A 21,950-nucleotide genomic window follows, 5' to 3' on the forward strand; every position below is an offset into this window, starting at 1 on the left:
CTGGCAATTGATTCAACAGATGGCGACCCCAAAAGTTCAGCCAGTGCACTTTTAGCAAAAACCACTAGAGGGAAGTACAACTAAAGTTAACAATGGATGGACTGTTTCTAGTTTAGGGAGCGTTTCTGCAGGTATGTTTTTCTCTCGATAATTTATTGATTCACACTTTGTGGAGGAAAATCCAGGAGCGATTAATAGATTCAGTTCTTTGTAATTGAACAAATTAACAAAGTCGAATAGGGATGTTCCATGCTTCATATACCATACACTATTTTGGCTCCTTTGTATCAAATAGTGTAAATATGACACTTTGCAATGCAACCTTGTGCCATAATTAGATATGTCGTGAAAGCAATTCTTTTATTATTTCCTAGTCCATTCTAATAAAATCCCTAGATGCATCAAATCGGGAAATGAATAAAAGTCAATGATGGACACTATAGGTACTTGTCACTAGGGGTGTGACAAAATATCGAAATGGTGATATTTAGTGATACTTTGTATCCCAAAAGGTTATCGATATGCTCCTGCCAAGAATCGAGATATCATTTTGAAAAAGGTGTCAATGTCTAAAAAAATTAATAAAAATTAACCGACATGTTGCCACCAAAATTTTCCACCATAATAGTGTCTCAATTAACTCTAAGACTGCATTGATGGTGCTCGACACCCAATCCATTTAGACTGGGAAAGTTGGTTCATTCGAAACCAGAGCATTCGCAGTCATTCTGTCGGATTTTCAGGGCATTTACAGGTCAGTTGCTGTTCATTTTAGGGCATTAACAGGTCATTTTCTGTTGAGTTTGAGTCACTGCCTATTCATTTGGGTGATTCCCTGGTCATTTCCTGTTCTGTAACACAAAATCAACAGGAAGAGACCCATAAATTACCCCAAAATCAACAGGAAGTAACTGAAAATGAACAGGTAAATGACCTTAAATGGCCCAAAATACCTCATTGCCTAGCATTGGCTGCCACTGCCGGCCATAGACGTTCAATCCGTTTGAAGTGGGAGGGATGGCAGCGAATGAACGAGTGTTCATTCGCTGCCACCCTCCCAGTTCAAATGGATTGGTCGTCTACTAATGATAAAGTCATTCCAATTCACAGCAGAAGCTTGTTTTTCTGTTTATTAGTTGTTTGCAGAATGTCCTAGATTTCCTGGCCAATGTATCGATAATCGTTGTATCGTCAGATCATCGTTATCGTGAGCTTTGTATCGCGTATCGTATCGTGAGGCATCAAGAGGTTCCCACTCCTACTTGTCACAAACATGGTTATAGTTGTATAACACAGTGAAATGCAACAAATTCCTCAACCTGCATCTGAAAACCTCGTCATTACTAACCTTCAGCTGTACATTGTTATATTGAACATAAATACAACTTGTCTTCATCGTTGTCATACAAACAAATACTCTCATGATCCTGTTTTTATTATGTCACAGAATAATAGGTTCTTGGTTGGATGTTTTTTGCTGAAGCACATAGCGCACAATCAGATGCTACAATGAATATATGGTGATACACAAAAAGCACTTGCAAAGAACACTTTAAGAAAGCACACTTGTAGAAAAGTTCCAACAGTGGAAAATTTGTATTACATTCAAAATAAACTAGCAAAAGTAAAGTTTGCTTAGCTACTAGTCTGTGTGGTTCACGTTTTACATCAAGTGACCCACAAAATTGTACAAATATGTAGACAGAACATTGCTTTGAGAAGTGTTTTAAAAATGGTAAATGGTGTTATATAGCGCTTTTCCACCTTTCAAGGCGCTCAAAGCGCTTTACACATCTTGCCATCCACCTACTGGTGACGCAGCACCAGGAGCAACGTGGGGTTCACAGTATCTTGCTCAAGGACACTTAGACGAGTTCATCAAAAAGCTTTTAGCATCTCAGCATGTAGGCAGTCAGTTAAACATATGTGGAATAAGGTGCACATTCAATACAGGACGTTAAAATGCAAGTGCATAACAAAGTAAGTGCTCATAAATGAGTTAACTCATCAAATAATATCTTGTCACTTCCAACTTACCTCTCAACATTTCAAGATTGTGTTGCCATTGTAGGCCACAGACACATTTTATGCACTTGACACAGAGCAGGCACAAAGAACAGAGTAGATATGATTAGATTTCATTTCATTGGACAGGAAGGAGCTCAGTTCCGTTTTCACCCAGATGTGGTACGTCTGTGCCCTTCCATCACCCACTGGACGACAGCAGAGTCATCATTCTTGACATTTTTACCACAACTGTTCAAAGGAGGGTGTGTCGGAGCTCAAGTGACAAATAGCACAATGAAAGAGGACCCTTTCTAGTCGGAATTATGGAATAAGATGGGTTTGACCATGCCTGAGAGGATCCTGGGCACATGGACGCTTACGATCTCTGAGATCATCTCCGGGAAGTTGACGCGGGTCTGCAGGGACTGAGCTTCAATGAACAGCTCGTAAGTGAACTGATGCAACTTCTTCACAATCTGCAAAAGGAAAGGCAAAGAACATTTAAATAGCACGAGACAAACTGTTTGAACTAAGCAAAATAGAGTGATACTGATATTGTTATGCAGTTTCTGGAAAAGGTCAGTTTTGTATGAACTTTAAAATTTCGATCAATCAGGCTCCATTCCTTTTCTCTACTGCAGTATGCATAAATGAGCATATTAGACTCACTTGACAAGATGCGCAGACAATGACATCATTGAGCCTTTAAGGGGTAAAATTATGATTGAAGGAGGACAGGAGGTAAGAATTCCATCATACATTTCCAGGATAAGACTAAAGTAGAAGTCCCATTCTGTTCTTAAAGGTAAAAACAATCCAAATGTACACTAGGTATCTTAGCTTCCTAACTTTGTAGATTGCAATTGATCATCAAAATATTTCAATTTTTTTGGAATAGCACTAACTCAAATTATATACAACACATATCAATATATACTACACTTTTATGTTATTTCTAACTGTATTTCTAGTAACAGCGAAAACCTTTTCTCATTTGATACAGCTCAAATTATTTTTAACAACAACATATACATATTAGTACAAAAACAAGCTTCTCATTCCACAATAATTTAAAAATAAACCTGGATTTACTACTGCTACTAATATTAATAACAATGATTTTATGCTGGTTTATGTTTTATCACAGAAGAGGATACTATTTGCATTCATTTTTTGATCAACAATGCTGTTCACTTCGATGGGTACTTTAGCGAGATGTTGTCAATATACGCCATCTAGTGGTGGCACCGAGGTTCTCCAATTCCATTAATAAACACTACAAGTTCCTAAACACATGCATGAGTCTGGGTTTATAAATTTGTCGTGATGACAAATTTTTCCTACATTACCGAATAATGATATCATCTAAATTGACATATTTGTGTAATGTGCTCATAGAGAAAAATCAATGGATATCTCATGTATCAATTTTCTAACCCGATCGTCTTCACAACACAGCTGATCTAAGGTATGAGGTGGAGTACACTCTGGACATCTTCAATCAGTGGCAGGGCATAAAATCATAAATTCGGCACTATTGAATTTTAATGAAAAACAGTTGTTTTCAGACTGACAGAAACGTGTAACCCTTAAAGGCCTGCAACATGAAGCAGTTGTCTGAGAATCACGAAATTTGAAAAATAAGGTCTTAATGGAAACTTTTTTTTTTTTTTTTCAAATTTGTAAAAAAAGAAAAATATCTAATATCTATAACCCGTGCTAAATCCTGATTTTTCCCCCCTCATGGAACCTGCAGATGCATGTGTTGATATGCATCCATCAATTTTTTTGAGAAACCAATTTTAAAATTCTGAATTAAAATCTCCAATTCTTGAAATTCTAAGTGTATCAAATGCAATACATTTGGCGAAAAAAGTACAACATACAATAGCAATGTTTATGGATTAAAACAAATACAACCTGGAAAAACTGCTTGTGTAAACTTGTTTAAATCTGTGATTTTGAGAGGAGAACAATAAAACTGAAATGTCACCCCTCTGGCTTTAAGAAACACTACAAAAAAAGAAATAACATTGCTGGAGGGCATTTTTTTTTACCTCAAGTAGACAAAATGGAATTGTTCAATTCCGTGGAAAAATAATTATAGAATCATAAAAAGTAGAAAAACACTACAGTACAAGTACTTTGTGGCACCACCTCTGGCTTTTTTCAGGCATTGACCTAAGCAGTGACAAAGAGTATTTTTCATCACAGACATTGACGGCCATTTCCCACCGTGCCATGCGGTCCCATATGATCAATGATTGCGCAAATGGACATGTTTTCTTCAGGCAGTTACCGTCATAAATCTCAGAGACACCGCTCCAAACAAAAAATCCTGTGTCATCAGCATGCCTAATGCAGATTTGCGGAATATCATCCAGTGATGATGATATTGATCCAGTCTTCCAAAGTTAATGATTTCTTGGCGTATAATTGTCTCTGACAACAACTTTTTGTGTGTGTTTCTGAAAGCAAGTAGGGTGGAAATTTAAACAAAAATTCTTTTGTGAACATCGGTGACTTTTTTTCTCTAATTGAATTACTCGAGTTAATCGATTAATTGTTGCCACACTAGTTTTTAATAAAAGTTCTGAGTATAAAACATTTTTAAAATTCTCTGTACGCAAATAAGACAAAAGTCTTGTTCATTCAAATTAAAAAAAAGTGCTGCTGATTGACATTTTTTTTTCTCGTGGGGAAAGCACGGATATAAATTGTGTCAATGACTCATCTATTTTCTTTAAACAAACTAAAATAAAAACTCATATGACGAGGAGACAGACTGCAATGAATCAGTTTTCTTTATCAAAAAGTTATTCATAAATACAATCCAAGTCCAATTTTAAAGTACACTCTCTTGTATGGCAGTTTACAGTTTGAATGGGAGTTTCTGTTGAAAAGAGACTCCAAACTGTTATGTGAATGTGTTCATGAGTGTGGTTTCTTTACAAAAAGAAATGACAATAACTCGTGTTACTTTGCTTCTCCAAAACACAATACAAAGGGACACTTAAGATTAGGGCTGCAACTATCGAATATTTTGACATCGAGTCATCGACTAAAAATTCTATCGATTAATCGAGTAATCGGATAAAACTTTTTTTTTTTTTTTTTTTTTTAGGTAAAGAGCAATTATATGTATACATGAGAAAAAAGACATTTAATCCAATATTGAACCATTTTCAGTCACTCAATGTCTTTATTTTCGATGTACATTGTTGAAAACAGCCAACAATTGCATCTAAGATGCGACTAGAAAAAAAAATTTCACTGCTTTCACTCAAAAAACTTCTAAGTCTTATAAAAAAAAAAACATATTTCTTACCTAAAAATGTAATTACCCTTGATAACACACATCACTTGAAAGCTACGTGGTTTTCCCACGTGTTTCAATTTAATTGTCATTTGTGTCAAGCTACTTTTAAGTTCTAGTTAAGTTTTAAGTTAGTCTAAACTGTAAGTACTGATAGGATTTTGACTTTTTGCAGTGTTCAAAATAAATGTATGATACCTGCTGTATTGGAGCACATTAGGGACCAGTGCTACTTGGTGTTTTATTCAGCAATGACTACTGAGTTAAAACTGACAGTTATGTTTTAATTTTACACCCTCATCACTCTACAGCGCTGTGTTTTAACAGATTATATAAAGCCTGTATGAAAGACACGTTAGCCACGCATCGACAGTGGACATAATCAGTAGAAACCTAGCCCTCCGAAGGGCTAACGTTACTTGAGCGAGTGACAGTAACGTTATATTTATTAGCGATGAGAAGTCTACTGCTTAAAGATGGCGGCTGTTTACTAACGCTGCCCAGACGCGGCAGAGTCTGTCATTTTGCATCTAGTCCTAAACGCATGCGATATCTATGAGACGCATCGGACATTAGCTGCTACCAAACTAGCATCATGCGGGCGTAGTTTTTAGCAACGTCGGTGTTGATTGTAGCGGCTGTCGTAAGTAAGTTTTTTTTTTTTTTTATTGCTTCTTCCTCCTCGCACGTGACGTCAGCGCGTTGTCCTGCATTAAAAGTAGTCCGGGCAAAACGTGATGCTTAGAGCTGGCAAAATTAAACGATTCCTCGAGGTGAATAAAATTACTCGGATCAGTTTTTAAACTCGAGTTACTCGAGCTGCTCGAGTATTTGTTTCAGCTCTACTTAAGATACTGATTAGCATAATTGCTAATGAGTGCTTGGTGCTCAGTGCCATAAAATAATGTCTAATCAGCAACAAATACAAACAATACAATTGGCTTCATTTACTCACCTTTGACGGAGGCACATCGGATCTAGCAACACAAAAGAAAATCAAACTCTCGACACTTCGTAATATTATCGATTTTCTTTCTCTTGCTCTAATCACTGGCGCACGCGCACAGCCTCACATTCCACACAAACAAAGACCGAAACGGGACTGCCCATAACCCTGGAAAAAATTGATTAGCAAATTTGTTGGCAACTAATTAATTAATCTATTTAATCGATTAGTTGTGTTAGCCTCACTGCTACATAAGCAGAAGAGAAAAGTCAAAACTTAAAATCCCAGGTGCTGCTGGTGGTTGCTGGCAGGAGAGTTACAAACTGAATGTAATTGAACAAAAGGAAACGTAAAGATATCAAGTTTGCATATTCGGGAAAGTCTCTGGTGGTGAATGTCAAAATCTGAATGGACTTTAATCTTTTCCACTCAAACAGTTAGTTCTGTGACGCTAACATCAATGACATTTATAAGGCAAGTTCAAAGTCACAGTATAATGTGTAAAGTGAAGTTGTGTGTATTACCGATTGGAGGTAATCCAGCAGCTGCGTGAGCTGAAACAACCTCTGTGTCCGGGTGGTCTCCCCACGGTGACTGGCCAAGCGCTCCAGTTCCTTGATGTAGGAGGCCCGCAGATTATCAAAGCATTGCTGGTTCTTCAAGCCCTCCACTGGCACTTATACAACAGAGCAACAACAAAATAACTCCATAGCTCTTGACATTGTCTTTTATCATTTTAGACTTACTAATGCTAACGAGGACCAGTGCCTTCATGCACAGGAACTCCTCCTGGGTGACCTTCAGCATACAGAAGCGTTGGGACAGAACCTTCATTCGCACACAGTGCTCATACATACTGGATATCTGCATCCGCTGGCTATATGGAAGAAGAAGAAATATCATATAGCATCAGAAAGAGATGTTGAGGAAAGAAGATGTACGGTAGAGAAATATTTGTATAAAAATTAGGACAGCTAAGAGAACATCAGAAACGAGGGGAGAAAGATGGGCGAGATGGATAATGGAAAAAGAGAACGGCGGACAGGGAGAGTAAAATAGAGGTCAGAGAAAGGGGCAGGTGTACCCATTACCATGCAGGTCAGAGGCAGCCCAAAAGAGTGGCACCAGCACACTCACCGAGTCGTTGCTAAGGCTGCCAAGCCAAGGCAGACTATTTACTGATTTACCATTTGCATAGCATAACTTTTGGCCAAAAGTATCATCATGGATTATGTGGAAGGTGCTCAATGCATAATGTGGGTACAAACACATTTAAGAAAATCTGTTATTGAATGGGTTGTGAAATAGATGCGCTTTCATCCAAATATGCAAACATGCAAGAAATGACACTGCATCTTCTTTTGCTGTTTTCAAAAAGATGAAACAGAACCATTGCTGTGATCTGGTCTAGCCACGGTTTACAAAATTCAGAGGGATGCAGTTAGAAAAGAAGTAACTCGGGTCTAATTTAAAATATATGTTGCTGTTTTTGATATTTCCCAATCTAATGTGTGCACAAGAATGATTATTTGAATTATTTTTAAGGTTGTACCTAGTTTCACTGACTTCCAGTCATACATCCTGCAACATAACTGTGCCCCGTAAGAGTGACTTACTCATTGAAAACAAGGTCTGGAGCAAAGTAGAGCATTGAGCTGTTGGTTTGGGTGTAGGACCTCCACCCCAGAGCGAACACCATGACCCCCATCCAGGACAACTGAATTGCTGTCATCTGGTCATCTACGTGTAAGTTGCGGAACCCTGTCAACACGAAAAATATATTTCATTTATAGTTTTAACAATAATTTAATGGCCAAATTTGACTCATATTGTAATTGTTTGCCACTGTTGTGAAAATTGTGGGGAATTTGATTCTTTATCAGCAGGCTACTTTCTGGTTTACAATGAGCCGGGCAATTAGGATTGTGGTGGTGGTGGAGGGAGTTGGGGGGGGTCTGAGCAGTTCCATTAACGTTGTGGATTTCCTGTATCTGCACCTTTATCTAGATTGTCATGTAGTTTTCCATCCATTTTCAGCTTGTCCACATGAGGTTTGTGGGTGAGCCAGCTGCCAGAGTATCTCAACCCCTTTCACATATACCTGAACACCATTTAAATTGCGGGATTTAAAATTGCGGGTAGCCCTTATGTGTGAAAGCAATTTCCTGGGTCGACTGACACTGATATTATGTGGACTTTTAACGGGTCTTGTCTTAGTAATATGTCCCGGGACGAGGTATGTGTGAAAGCAGGCGTTAAATTCCCTGGTAACAGCACAAAGGCTGATGACGTAAATATCATAGCGGCCGATCGTCATTTCTTCTTTCTTTGCAGTAAGACGAAAAGCGGTAAACAAAAATCGCAATAATCAACATAGCAGACTGAAAATAGCAAAATTAAACTAACAACATAATAAAATTAAAGGGCAGTTTACGTGTCTGCGACACGAAGACGCAATGACTGTGTTGCGGACTTGCCTCACATATGGTGTCGGCGAAGACGAAAAAATCTGAATCCTGCCTCAAAAGTGGAAGAATTCGATTGCGTGGGATTGAGAGGGGCTATCTCCACATGCATATCAAAGGCTCCCGCGGCGCGACACCGCGCCGATAACGTCAGCACTCGTACACGTCACATTGGGGGTGCGCAGCGGTGCTACTAAACATTAAAAACAGCAAACATGGCGGCATGTCGGCTTTAATTTACTGTTTTAATAATATTTTTAAATTAAATATGTTGAATGATTCCATTTTTATGCCTTTTTGAACAAAAGAAAAATGCCATTGCTTCGAGTGGGCGGGCATATTTTTTTCCTGGCTGAGGAACTTTGGTGGGGTCAAAGTGCATCATTCGCTGTCGCCTTGTAAATCTGCACTGCCCCTTGGGCCTGGCATGAATACTACATCGTTTTCATGCGGAATTGCAACATTGTTCGACTGGAGATGGGCCCATATAAATGCAAACATGACATTTTTCGTCTTCTCAGAGAGTCACCATGTAAACGGCCCCTAAATTGCTACTGGATGATAAAGCCGAGGTAGAGAGTCCATCGTCCATCTTTGGAAATGTGTGGTTTATTTTGTTGCCGATGCCGACCAAATAGACGTAATGTCCGGGTTATAAAATCGCGCCAGCCGCCCTCCCCGCACAGAGAGCATCGAGTTGGGAACACGGGACAAGTCTGTGAAAGTGTCCAACCCGCGTTATTCCCAGGATATCTCTCCATGTGGCAAAGCGGCTAAATCCCACGTCAGCTTACACGGGAATTTACCAGGATACAAGTCTGAAAGGAGCTTCAGAGTCAAGCACGTATTCAATGACTGTTCACAATTACATGCACACCTATGGCAAGGCAAGTCAAGGTCATTTAAAGTATCCTACATTAAAATAGCTCGACAAAACCTTTGTAAAAATTCCCCCAAATTGGTAAATTTAGAAATCTTCAATAAACTTGAACTCAAAACATATTTAGTCTTCACTGAAGACTCTTTTCAGTAAACCTGAGACTTAGTTTTTAAAATGTGGGAGCCTCATCAGTCACATGGAGCAGATGTTCTTAACCACAACCACATTGGGCTACCAAGTTGATTTTGAAAGTGCCTGTACCCTACCTTTAACTGTTAAAATCGCAAACATGTAAAAATAGTGCATTTTTTTTCTACAAAGCAGGTTTTTTTTTTTTTTTAAATGAAATGTTATGTACAATAAAAATTTAGTTTAAATGCGCACATATTGCCTTCTTGTGGTGTATCTTTCAAGCTAGGTAGGAGGTAGCTTTTAAGATAAGTAGTATAGATACAGTACCGTATATTGTTTGCGAATGAGTAAAACAAAGATGTCTTGTATTTGATAAGTGCTTTGAATCGCAATGATTACCTGGCATTGCCTTGGCCCAGCGTACAACTGTGACAAGTTGTCTCTCACCGAGCTCATTAAGGCTGGTGAGCAGGGAGGCGGCACTGTCTGGAAGGGCAGGGTCATGCCCAGCATTGACGACGGCAGGTTCAATGGACTGGAGCACACTAAGCAGTGATAGGCAGGAACGGATACTTGGGGGGATATTTACAACCACAGCCTGAGATGCTGGAATGAAAAAAATACAGTATATAGCAATAGGCTTTATGCACGAAGAAGGCGAGACTTCTAGGGACAACTTTAAGGATGGTCTGTTATTCCGACTCGCTATCGCTATCGTGGCTTAGAGGTGTACCTGTCAACACGACCACAAAAATGAATTGTCGGCGACAACGAGCACTCACGGTCATGCCCCTTTCTTCTGCAATCAGCGGGTAAAGGAGCACAAGGTATTGAATCAGGTCCCCCTAGAACAGGAGGGCCCAAACCTTTTTCTCCGTGGTCCGCTTTTAGAACAGTCAACGTATGCAAGGGCCAAATTAAAATCCGTCCACGTTCTTTTTTAAACATGATGGAATATCATCATATCGTATAGCACATATACAGCCAGACAAATCTTCATAATTGCCCAAATTTTTGGTCGCTTTCACCAAGGCTGATTTGGTTTCCCCCCAATTTTCTTCAATATTCACTTACAGTGTGGAAAATAAGTATTTAGTGAACCACAAATTGTGCAAGTTCTCCCACTTGAAAATATTAGAGAGGCCTGTAATTGTCAACATGGGTAAACCTCAACCATGAGAGACAGAATGTGGGGAAAAAAAAGAGAAAATCACATTGTTTGATCTTTAAAGAATTTATTTGCAAATGATGGTGGAAAATAAGTATTTGGTCAATACCAAAAGTTCATCTCAATACTTTGTTATGTATCCTTTGTTGGCAATAACGGAGGCCAAACGTTTTCTGTAACTCTTCACAAGCTTTTCACACACTGTTGCAGGTATTTTGGCCCATTCCTCCATGCAGATCTCCTCTAGAGCAGTGATGTTTTGGGGCTGTCGTTGGGCAACACGGACTTTCAACTCCCTCCACAGATTTTCTATGGGGTTGAGATCTGGAGACTGGCTAGGCCACTCCAGGACCTTGAAATGCTTCTTACGAAGCCACTCCTTTGTGTCCTGGCCATGTGTCTGGGATCATTGTCATGCTGAAAGACCCAGCCACGTCTCATCTTTGATGCCCTTGCTGAAGGAAGGAGATTTTCACTCAAAATCTCACGATACATGGCCCCATTCATTCTTCCCTTTACACAGATCAGTCGTCCTGGGCCCTTTGCAGAAAAACAGCCCCAAAGATTGATGTTTCCACACCCATTCTTCACAGTGGGTATGGTGTTCTTCGGATGCAATTCAGTATTCTTTCTCATCCAAACACAAGAACCTACTAAAAAGTTCTACTTTGGTTTCATCTGACCAGTACTCTTCTGAATTTACGAGCCTCAATTTCAGATAATATCCATGGTATAAATGTTATGACAACAATTTACAATTATTTAGGCTATACTCTGTACAGCACGGGCAATTGCCCACATAACCACATTTACCGGTCCGGTAACACTGAACGCAGCCTTTTTTCTCCTGACTCTCACTACACTCTGTGTTGTGTATAGAGGTAAGATTGGGCCTAAAAAATCCAGCCCGACCCGACCCGGCACGCGGGTATTAAAGACTGACCGGCCCAAGGCTGATCAATTAACTTGATTTGCAGGCCCGAGCTCAAAAAACAAAACAAAATTTTATGTTTTATTCTTAGGCCAGAGCCCGAACCCCCCCTCCCCCCCCCCCCGAAAATGTTATGTTAATTTATAGGCTCCACTCCAGCCCGAAAACCCCCTGAAATTGTACTGTTTTATTTGTGAGGAGGAAATGCGGGGATGCGACGCGTTAGTCAGACCTGGACAGAGCACTGCTTGGAAAAAGGTTGCGTTTTGCGTGATGATGTCTGTGCATAGTGATAACAAATTAAAGCCTGTCTTTTGAAACGAATTCTACCAGTTAAACAAGACTAAGATGCATATTCAATAAACAATTATATCTTTTATATTTGTGTCTCTGTTCTTTCAGGCGTACAGTGGATTTGACATTTATTTTAATTACTTCAAATTGGCAGGAAAAAACACAAGTTTTCTTAATGTTTAAATAGTCTACATATCTTTATGATCATTATAAATGGATTTACACAACGAAATAACGCTGGGAAAGTTTATTAAATATCTGGCCCCAAAGTTCCCACCGCCCTACAAATTGTGCAACCCAAACCCGAATTTCCCATAAGAAGCCAGGGGTAGTAAGTCTGCTTCACCTTTAACTGAGCTGCTGTCCAAACCCCGTCGCTGGAGGATGTCCCACTTTCTTCTCCACTCAGTGCACTCTAGTGATGGGAATTTCGTCTCTTTTTGGAGAGCCGGTTCTTTTGGCTCGGCTCACTAAAAAAAGCCGGCTCTTTCGGTCAAATGGCTCCTAAGTTTTTTTGTTGCTTAAATTAATTTACTACTAAAAATAATGTAAAAATACATGTAAAACGAATTACTAATGTAAAAAATATACACTATATGAAATATTTATTCTTTATATGCCTTTATTTGTATTCTTCTGAACATACTCAACATGGAGTACAACCTGGAGTGCTACAAAAAAATAAATTATAAATTACAAAAACAAAAAGTCTCAAAACAAGGTCAACAAAAAGTTCCAATCTCTGATTGTGTATATTTATAAGCTTTTAAGTATTTACAGTAAAACAACATAAGTAAGCTTTGATTACCAGATAACAAATTATAAATTAAAATTTGTAAAACAAAAAGAAAAAGCAGCATCCAGGAAAAAGTTTTAGCTAGTCTTCAGCGAAGATTATCATTAAGAAAAAACATATCATAACCATATATTAAGTAAGTATATTATATGTATATGTGTATATTAGGGCTGTCAAAATGGTCGCGTTAACGGGCGTTAATTAATTTTTTAAAATGAATCATATTAAAATATTTGACGCAATTAACGCACATGCCCCGCTCAAACAGATTAAAATGACAGTGTCATGTCCATTTGTTACTTGTGTTTTTTTGTTTTGTCGCCCTCTGCTGGCGCTTGGGTGCGACTGATTTTATGGGTTTCAGCACCATCCATGAGCATTGTGTAATTATTGACATCAACAATGGCGAGCTGCTAGCTTATTTTTTGTTTGAAAATTTTACAAATTTTATTAAAACGAAAACATTAGGAGGGGTTTTAATATAAAATTTCTATAACTTGTACTAACATTTATCTTTTAAGAACTACAAGTCTAAGAGCCGGTTCGTTCGCGAATGACATATGCCTAGTGCACTCTCCTCTTCTTCTGGATCTTCCTTTGAGCGAGCTGATGTCGTGGTTCCCGCCTTTCGCTCAGGCTGGTTGACCGGGCTAGCTGATGACAGGGCACAGGCCTGTTGTTCCGGCTGTTGGTGGTCCACCTGGCTGATTGCTGGTGCTGTAGCTGGTCCCGAATCCGGGTGGCGCTGAACCTGACCAGCTGCTGCCATGGTAGTAGCCTCCTGCTTAGCTGGCTGTCCGTGAACTTGGCTAGCTGCTGCGGCGCTAGCCTCCTGCTGCACCTGCATTTCACTGTTAGCATGATCGCTGCAGCTGCCCTGTTCGCCGGTTGTTGCTTTTTTGACTCATTTTGAATCTTCCTTTTAAAAACAAACAAACAAATAAACAAACAAACAAACTGTAAATTCAATGGCATTTTTGGCATGTTGAAATAATGTTTAATAATGTTTAATCCTGGCTGCTTCCTCTCCAGATGCCGCCGAAGTTTTTTTTTTTTTTAATTTCGGCGTGGGGCGTAATTTGTCATCAACAAATCTCCGACTCTATCAAATGACATTAGTTTAAAAAAAAAAAAAAAAAAAATTATAAACAACATACAATTCTTGGGATTTTTTCTGGAAATTAATTTATGCATATTATTATTTTGTTTCATACTTTTTTTAAAAACGTTTTTATATTATTATGTTCTAAACATGAGAGGTAACGGATCTCGCCAAATAAGTAAAGGAACACAGGGAGGCCAAAATCAAGAGGTGCTTGAATATGTTCCGGCATGTTCGGGTACAAATTAACCCCTGGGTCCTGAAAAAAATCATATCAGTCGATCTCTACAAATTATGTTGTATTTCACATGCAACGACAAGGCTATCCAATTTTATACATAAAACAACAAAAAGAATATGTTAAACTGTACATTTACTACATCAAAATATCCCAAATTGCAACGGTTCTATGGTTTCAAGCTATTATGTTATCTTTCTACGTGTAATTTCTCCTAATCTGTTAGTAGACGTGCTATTGTGCATATTTGGTTGATACTGCCAAAAAGCTCTAGCAGAATCCGATTCTCCTATAGACCCCAATCAGGTGACGTCACAACTCCGCCCCACTGACTGGTGCCGCCATATTGTCCGTCAGCTCATCGTGTTTACATATTACCGCTACGTACATTCCTCCTATTACTGCGTGTTTTTCTGCTTGTCTAAGGAAACACCGCCTAGTAAACGAACCCTATACCTTCCTGACGATCGTTAACATTGAGTAACCAAAATGGTGAAGGCACGTGTGGCGGATGGTTGCAGTAACAGAGAAGATAAACGGTCATTTTAGTAGTTGCTGTGTGCCCATTGTTAAAAGGGCAAATCTCTAAAGCAGCACGGTTTGTTTCTCGGTCCATGATGCGTTTGTGTCGACAGCCGTCATACAGCGGCGAAAACATCAATATGATGCCAACACGATCGCAGACATCATCAGACGGAGACTACGAAGCTCGTCGCCACGGTTGCGCAACAAGAAGTTGAGCGCTACAACAGGTGTTGTGCCGAAAAATAACCGCCCTGCGTGAAATGTCCCCCCTGACGGGAGCGCCCACACGGAAACGACTTTCTTGTACCGTGAATATGTATTATTTTACTCTGCTTGAACTAATAAATGTCATACCTGTGTGATTGTCATTGGGATAGGGTCGTGAAAACCCGTAGACTAATACATTTCTGTTCAAAGATGGTTATGTGGCACAGTCCACAATTTGTTACCAAAATACAGTACTAATATTTTGTGTAATTTAATTATTTAAAACTGATCTTACAGTCGTAAATCCATTACTGCAATGCGTCCATGAAAACATTTGATGTTTTCACGTCAATAAAGCGTTACAAATAAGCGCTCCCGTCAGGGGGGACATTTCACGCGGGGGAGCTATTTTTTGGCCCACAGTCGATCAAGTTTCATTTTACAATTGTGACAACGGTGACGCTCAGCTGACCAAATGTCGGTTTATATTCGGGCCGGTGCCGATTTTGGGTACCCGACTCCTCATCGTGACACAAACTGGAGTATGATTGGAAATTTTGTGGTCTCAGGACCAGCTCCGGACGGGAGGAAACATCGGTTTGGGCATCAAATATGGATCTGGCGACTGGATCGACCGAAAATTTTCCAAATAACGGGTTTTATGCAACTCATCCAATGCGTTTACAGCGTCTGAAAGCACTGGAGCTTCCATAATTTGCAAGTGAATCCACCTTTAGAAACTACGATCATTGACAATACGGACACACAATGACGGACAATATGGCGGCACAATACAGCGATCACGTGATTGTGTGACATTGGTGATTGGGATCTATACACGCCGAATGCTGCGCTACACCTGCAAGAAGCCTGACATAAATCAGGCACACTGATATACAGTAATTTCCGTACTATAGAGCGCACCTAACTATAAGAAGTATCTGTCCGTTTCCTAATATGGGATATTAACATAAGGATATGTTACACAGAAACAATTGATCAATCCAAAATATATTTATTAACTGAATTAACATCAACACGCCAATTGCAGCTTCTGCAAGCAGCGGCCTGTAGAAGGAGTCACACACTACAAGTCCCACTCGTTTTCTCTGAGGCAGTCTGAAACATTAAAATAATTAACTTTTAAGAAAAACCCAAGTCATTTCATTTACAAAAAAGAAAAAGAAAATCCACTTTACCTTGACCTCTATGTTTGCAGCAGATGAAGGCCTCTAAAAAATCCCCATGGTAAGCGTATTTGATTACCTCAAGGCTAACAGCTTTTAGCGCTAGCATTGCAGGTTTGTTGCAGTACACTGTGGCTATCCGTCCTCTTTAAATCTTCTGTAATGGCATCGGACGGAGCCTTCGTGGGCAATGAAGTCCTTTGAGTGCTGGTTGGAAATGGATAACCCGCACGAGCAGAGTATCCTTTTATCGCAAATTTTATATCAGTACACGGCATCGGAGTTTTCATGTATAAAAATTCCCAGTTTTTGATGAAGTCTTATGAAGCAGATGGCAAGCTTTGTGAGCAGTCGAGATGTCTAACAATCCATGGTTCGTCTTAAATGGTGCTTCTGTGGTAGCACCAAAGGTCTTGTTTTTACAACAAGTTGATATTTACATAGAAAAAGCTTGCTTTCTCACAAACCGAATTTTTGGAATGCTAACATAAACCTAAGGATGCATGTGCATTGGGAGCACACGAGAACTCAAGAGCCTTGTCAACCTGTCATAATGGAACACTCACTCTAGTTGTTGGAGACTATGAACGCACTGCAAGTGCCAACGTCATCATGACCCTGGGCCGCAAAGCACTTTACAATTTTTGCAGGAAAACATTAAGCTCGTTTGTCCTCAAAAAGTCATTAATAAGCCGAAAATAGCCATCCTTAAAATTCTCGCCGAAGTCTTCACCTGCATAGAGCTCATTGCAGTCAGTGAATAACAAATATAGTGAGAGACAAAAGAAGCAAACGTGTGAGTGCAGCATTAGTAGAAATCACCTTGAGCCCGGGAAAGTGCATTTCCTTGCCCCAACATCACATCCGTCATGCCTGGCCTCTCTCCTCCTTCTCCATGCCCCCAGGCAGCAGAAGGTTGCTCCTCTTCTCCACTCCTCGTCTGGCCAACGCCCTTCAGCCGGCGACCTAGAATCCCCCGAAAAAGAGTGAGAACAAGTAGTAGAAGAAACATAACAATAAAAGAAGGTAATGAGTTTTTGGGTCTGACTGAACAATAAATTGCGAGTATATGGCAAACTTTCAGACACAGACCTTCTCGTTATTATAACCAGGTGGGTAGGTTTTCAGTCATTTACTGCTGGCCAACAATGCTCAAACAGATTTGTTCCACTGTACTCAAACTAGAACATTTTATTAGAAATTTCAGATCCAATGCATGTGTACGGTACTGTAGCTACACGGACCTGACTGTTTAACTACAAGGCACGCATGCTACCTTTCCTCTTGCTCTGATTTGTTCTGAACTCCAGTTCCTCACCTTTGAGGCTCATTCCTGACATGAAGCACCTCTTTAAGCGACACGAAGCACAGTTTTTCCGCCTCAGCTTGTCAATAGTGCAGTCGTTTCGGCTGGCGCACAGGTGATTTTGTTTACCTTGAGGGGGAAAAAAGAAGAGTTTGGGAGCACACATATGTGCAATGGGGGATGAAGCAGCAACTTCAAAAATGCCTTTTATATATGGATTTTGAGTTTTGGCTGATAAGAAATAGCTGGCAGACATGTCAGGTCGTTGTGCCCGGCTGGCTATGAAAGTGAGTGGGTGTAAGAAATGGAATAAGTGGATGAGTAATTGTGTGTATGTGTGTGTGTCACACTCACCAGCGGCTGCTCTCTTGAAGAATACTTTACAGCTGCCACAGGTAACTGCTCCATAATGACAACCTGAGGCATCATCCCCACACACCTGGCACACCCGCCGGTCTGAGAGGAACACGCCAGGAAACAGGTCTTCAGGCCTGGACACACACATGGAGTTGGGTCAACCTGCTTGACCTTCACTGAAATTAACACCGCTTGTCTGCCCATTGGATCTGATTATAATAAAACGTTATTCAGCGTAAGGCAAAACATTATGTTACACAGCGAAGCAGCTTCTGGAAGAAATCACAGGATGAGCAGCAGGTGCTGTATCTCATGTTGACAGGGACACTGATATATTAACCTGTTTTGCACAAACAGCGCTGCAAAAGTTAAGGAAAGGGTGAGCTTTGACTTGACAACAGGGCCAAGGCTGAGAGCTGCACATGGTGTTGTGACACAAATTGTGAAATACTGATAGACTGTCCAACTGAGCTAACACAGATTTTCTAGATATTTGTGTGCATGTGTCATGTGGCACTATGCAGCCCGCATGAAATGAATATTGTTATCCTGCACGGGACAGTAAATTTCAAGCAATAACTATACAGAACAAAGCCATTGAGTTCAAAAGGACTTTTTTGAACAAAGGACGACTCATTAAGACCAACTGTGAAGCTTGACAGGCCAATAGAGTTACCAGACAAGACGTTAACGCTAAATTTCCCCTTTTGTCACTAATCGGAAGAACGTTAACTCTTTGCCCACCGCTAACAGTGATAGACGTTGAATTCATTTTGACTGTCAAAATGGATTGGACGTTTATAGCTGCTACTGGATGTTTCTGAAAATAATATTTTTCTAACTACCACAACACTTACTCTGTGAATATTATTAGTGTTGCAAAGATTAATTGATGAACTTGAGTAATTCGATTCGAAAAAAGCTTCGAATCCAATTTTTCTGATTCGAGTATTCGTTTAATTAGAGTGGCGCTGTAATGATTAGTTTTGAAAGTGTTTGCATTTAGTTTTATTAATTTTGGTAGTGAATATGAGACTCATTTAACAAGACTGAATCCTGCTGCTCCCTGTTAAGACCAAAATAAGGTAGTTTTTTATTTTTATTTTTTTAGCTAATATGTTTTTTTTTAATGTATTCGTAATTTAGATTATCGGTATATTTAGCTGTTTTTTGTGGAAATATCTGTTTGAACGATTTGTTGAAAGCATTGTTAAAAAAAACGTTAGCATTTTATAGCATTTAAGCTTGCTGACTTTTGCTCTGCAAGTTAGCCAGTTGTTATTTTGTTGTACTTAGATCCTCATTTATACAGTGATTCCTCGCTACTTCACGCTTCAAACTTTGAGCCCTCAGTCCATCGCAGATTTTTTTGCAAATAATAATAATTTTAAAAAAATACAGATGAGCTGTCCCAAGCTCTCTCTGCTCTTTGTTCGTCGGGAAGGCAGTTCACGTGCAATGGAGTTGTTTATTAAAGTTAACGATGATTGACAGAGCTTGTTTGAGCTTGCCAGAGTCACTTGAAGCGCCACATGTGTCAATCACATTTAACTTGTTAAACAGTTGCTGTGGCAACTCATTGTGTGTAACTGAGCAGCTCTGAGCAGATTTGAGTAGACTCACTCAGTGAAGCATTTAATAAAGCCAAGCATTTTTCTACTACTACTTTAGTCTTTAGAAATAATTCCGTGCGACAGTAACATGTTTAGAATTCATCATAATTATTCATTCATTTTCCATGCCGCTTTTTCCTAACGAGGGTTGCGGAGGTGCTGGAGCCTATCCCAGCCAACTATGGGCAGTAAGCAGGGGACACCTTGAACTGGTTGCCAGCCAATCGCAGGGCACAAGGAGACATACAACCATTCATGCACACACTCATACCTACGGACAATTTAGAAATTTAGAGTGTTCAATCAGCCTACCATGCATGTTTTTGGGATGTGGGAGGAAACCGGAGTTCCCGGAGGAAACCCACGCAGGCACGGGGAGAACATGCAAACTCCACACAGGAAGGCCGAAGCCCGGGATTGAACCCTTGATCTCAAAACTGAGGCAGACGTGCTAACCACTCTGCCACCGTGCCGCCCCATCATAATTATTATATTTGAAAAGCTTAAAAAATATTTATATTAAAATATATATATATATATGCTGTATATGTATACTTTTTTATAGTGGGGAAAAAAGTAAAAAAACATGTCTTATATGTATCTCTTTCCAAATCTGAATAAACACCCCCCCAAAAAAATTGTGTGTGTGTGTGGGGGGGTGCTACTTCGCGGTTTTTCACTTATCGCGGCGGGTTCTGGTCCCTATTAACCGCGAAAAACGAGGGATCACTCTATATTTCTTAATACCATTTGAGGCTAAGCTCAGGTATTTGAACTGATTTTTGAATGAAAGTGCGAATCTGCATAGTTTGAAGAAACACTCGGGAATTTTATTCTGAAAGTGAAATTTTAGCAAGCCTTTGTTTTATATCCCTAAAATTTATTTTGCAACACATTAAATGTTCCTAATCCGATTACTCGATATTTTTAATTAACTAGTTAACTATTAACTAATCGACAACTAACAAGCCTAAATATTATACATAGCTGGGCTGACTGTGAATGAGTTGAAGTGGATTAATGAACGGTGGAATATAACTCATGAAGATTAACTACCAAACAAAAGTATTCAGAATAAGTGATAGTTACCTGAAGCCCCTTTCTGTGCAGTCCATCCACGCGGGCAACTCAGTCTTGATTGATGGATAAGTGCGCTGTCCGGGAAAATGTTCACTTGGGTAACTTTCCACTTGGCCGTAGCCTTGCGCCATCGTTGCTCCAGCTCGCATGCCTCCTTTACTCTGCTCGTCCTTCTTGCGCCAGACACAGCGGCAGTCGTGCATCGATCCAACGCTGGCTTGTCCACAGTTACAATATTTACACTCCAAATGATACGGAGCCCCCTCCGGCTCCACTCGGTCACCGCACGCGTGCTCATTATTAGAGTACAACACTCCCGGGAAATCTCGGTAAAAATTGGGGTGAACAGCGCAGGCGGAATATGGTTTGAGAGCGAACAGATGGTCCATTTGGGAGGCGGGTTCCGCGGACGTGTTCGCAAATAAGTTGGACTCCTTGCTGACAAAGGTGGAAATCACCGAACCGCGCGTCACAGTACGTGCGCTGTCATCTTCGCCAGATTTTAAGAGGTCCATGCAGCTCACCTGCTGGATTGCGTGGCACACGTCTGTGAACTCGTCCTCTCTCGGGTCGCCGTGGCCCCGCCACTCCATGTTCCGAAGCACGCCGAACTCTGGTCGCGAACTCTGAGAGTGACCCACGGCCGCCTCGCAGTCACTAAATGCACCGGCGGCGCTGAGGTTGGCGTTACCGTTGAGCGGTGAAGACGAGGCATCCAAGCCCAGGGACACGGACACGGCCCTGCTGAGCTCAGCGGTGGTCGCGCACGCGCAGGTGTCCAAGTGATCTCGCTCCTTTCGTGTTCTGGAGTTGGCCGGCTTCTCAAAGTCGGACAGAGCGGAGCGAAAATCCATCCCAACTCGATCAAGAAGTGCTCAGGCAGCTCTACACGAATTTACTAGCAAACGCCACGAAATGAATCTGTGCTCATATCAGGGGAAAGGAAGTTTGGATGAGCCACCGACGTAGTTCAGCCCTCAACAGGGAAGAAGGGACGTCCTGACGATCGAATCGCGGGTTGGACAACTTTTTTCTTTCAGTGTCCCCCCCCCCCCCTCCTCCCCATTTTACAATACACGTTTCCGCGCGCAACCTAATATGGCAAATGTAAAGGACCAAATAACTCGCACAGGCAAATTTTATAGGTATTCACATGAACGGTGAGCAATAATCCTAAATTATATAATAATTCGGTTATTGGCAGGCAGAGACGTTCTCAGATCTCGCGAGACAAAAACCCTGGTGGAATAGGAAAGTAATTGCAGTCGCCACAAAATCGTTACCTGTCCAAGATAGGGAAGCATTAGCAACATGAAGCAATTATCATAGAATCCCAAAATTTGAAAAATAACATCCTAATGAAACCTTTTTTTTTTTTCCAAATTTGTAAAAAGAAATGT

General features: G+C 40.4%; 1 protein-coding gene across 1 annotated transcript; it reads right to left on the reverse strand.

The window, feature by feature from the left end:
- Positions 1 to 1,169: 1,169 nt before the first annotated feature.
- Positions 1,170 to 21,541, reverse strand: LOC130924064 (progesterone receptor-like). The gene is made up of 9 exons (XM_057850398.1): positions 20,560 to 21,541; positions 17,855 to 17,991; positions 17,513 to 17,629; positions 17,017 to 17,160; positions 10,146 to 10,352; positions 7,886 to 8,030; positions 7,016 to 7,146; positions 6,794 to 6,945; positions 1,170 to 2,483 (listed from the first exon to the last, which is right to left on the reverse strand). Exons 1-9 carry the CDS (start codon positions 21,402 to 21,404, stop codon positions 2,319 to 2,321), a joined length of 2,043 nt encoding a protein of 680 aa, XP_057706381.1. The 5' UTR covers positions 21,405 to 21,541; the 3' UTR covers positions 1,170 to 2,318.
- Positions 21,542 to 21,950: the final 409 nt, after the last annotated feature.

Source organism: Corythoichthys intestinalis, chromosome 11 (assembly GCF_030265065.1).
Source record: "Corythoichthys intestinalis isolate RoL2023-P3 chromosome 11, ASM3026506v1, whole genome shotgun sequence".
NCBI classification, from domain to species: domain Eukaryota; kingdom Metazoa; phylum Chordata; class Actinopteri; order Syngnathiformes; family Syngnathidae; genus Corythoichthys; species Corythoichthys intestinalis.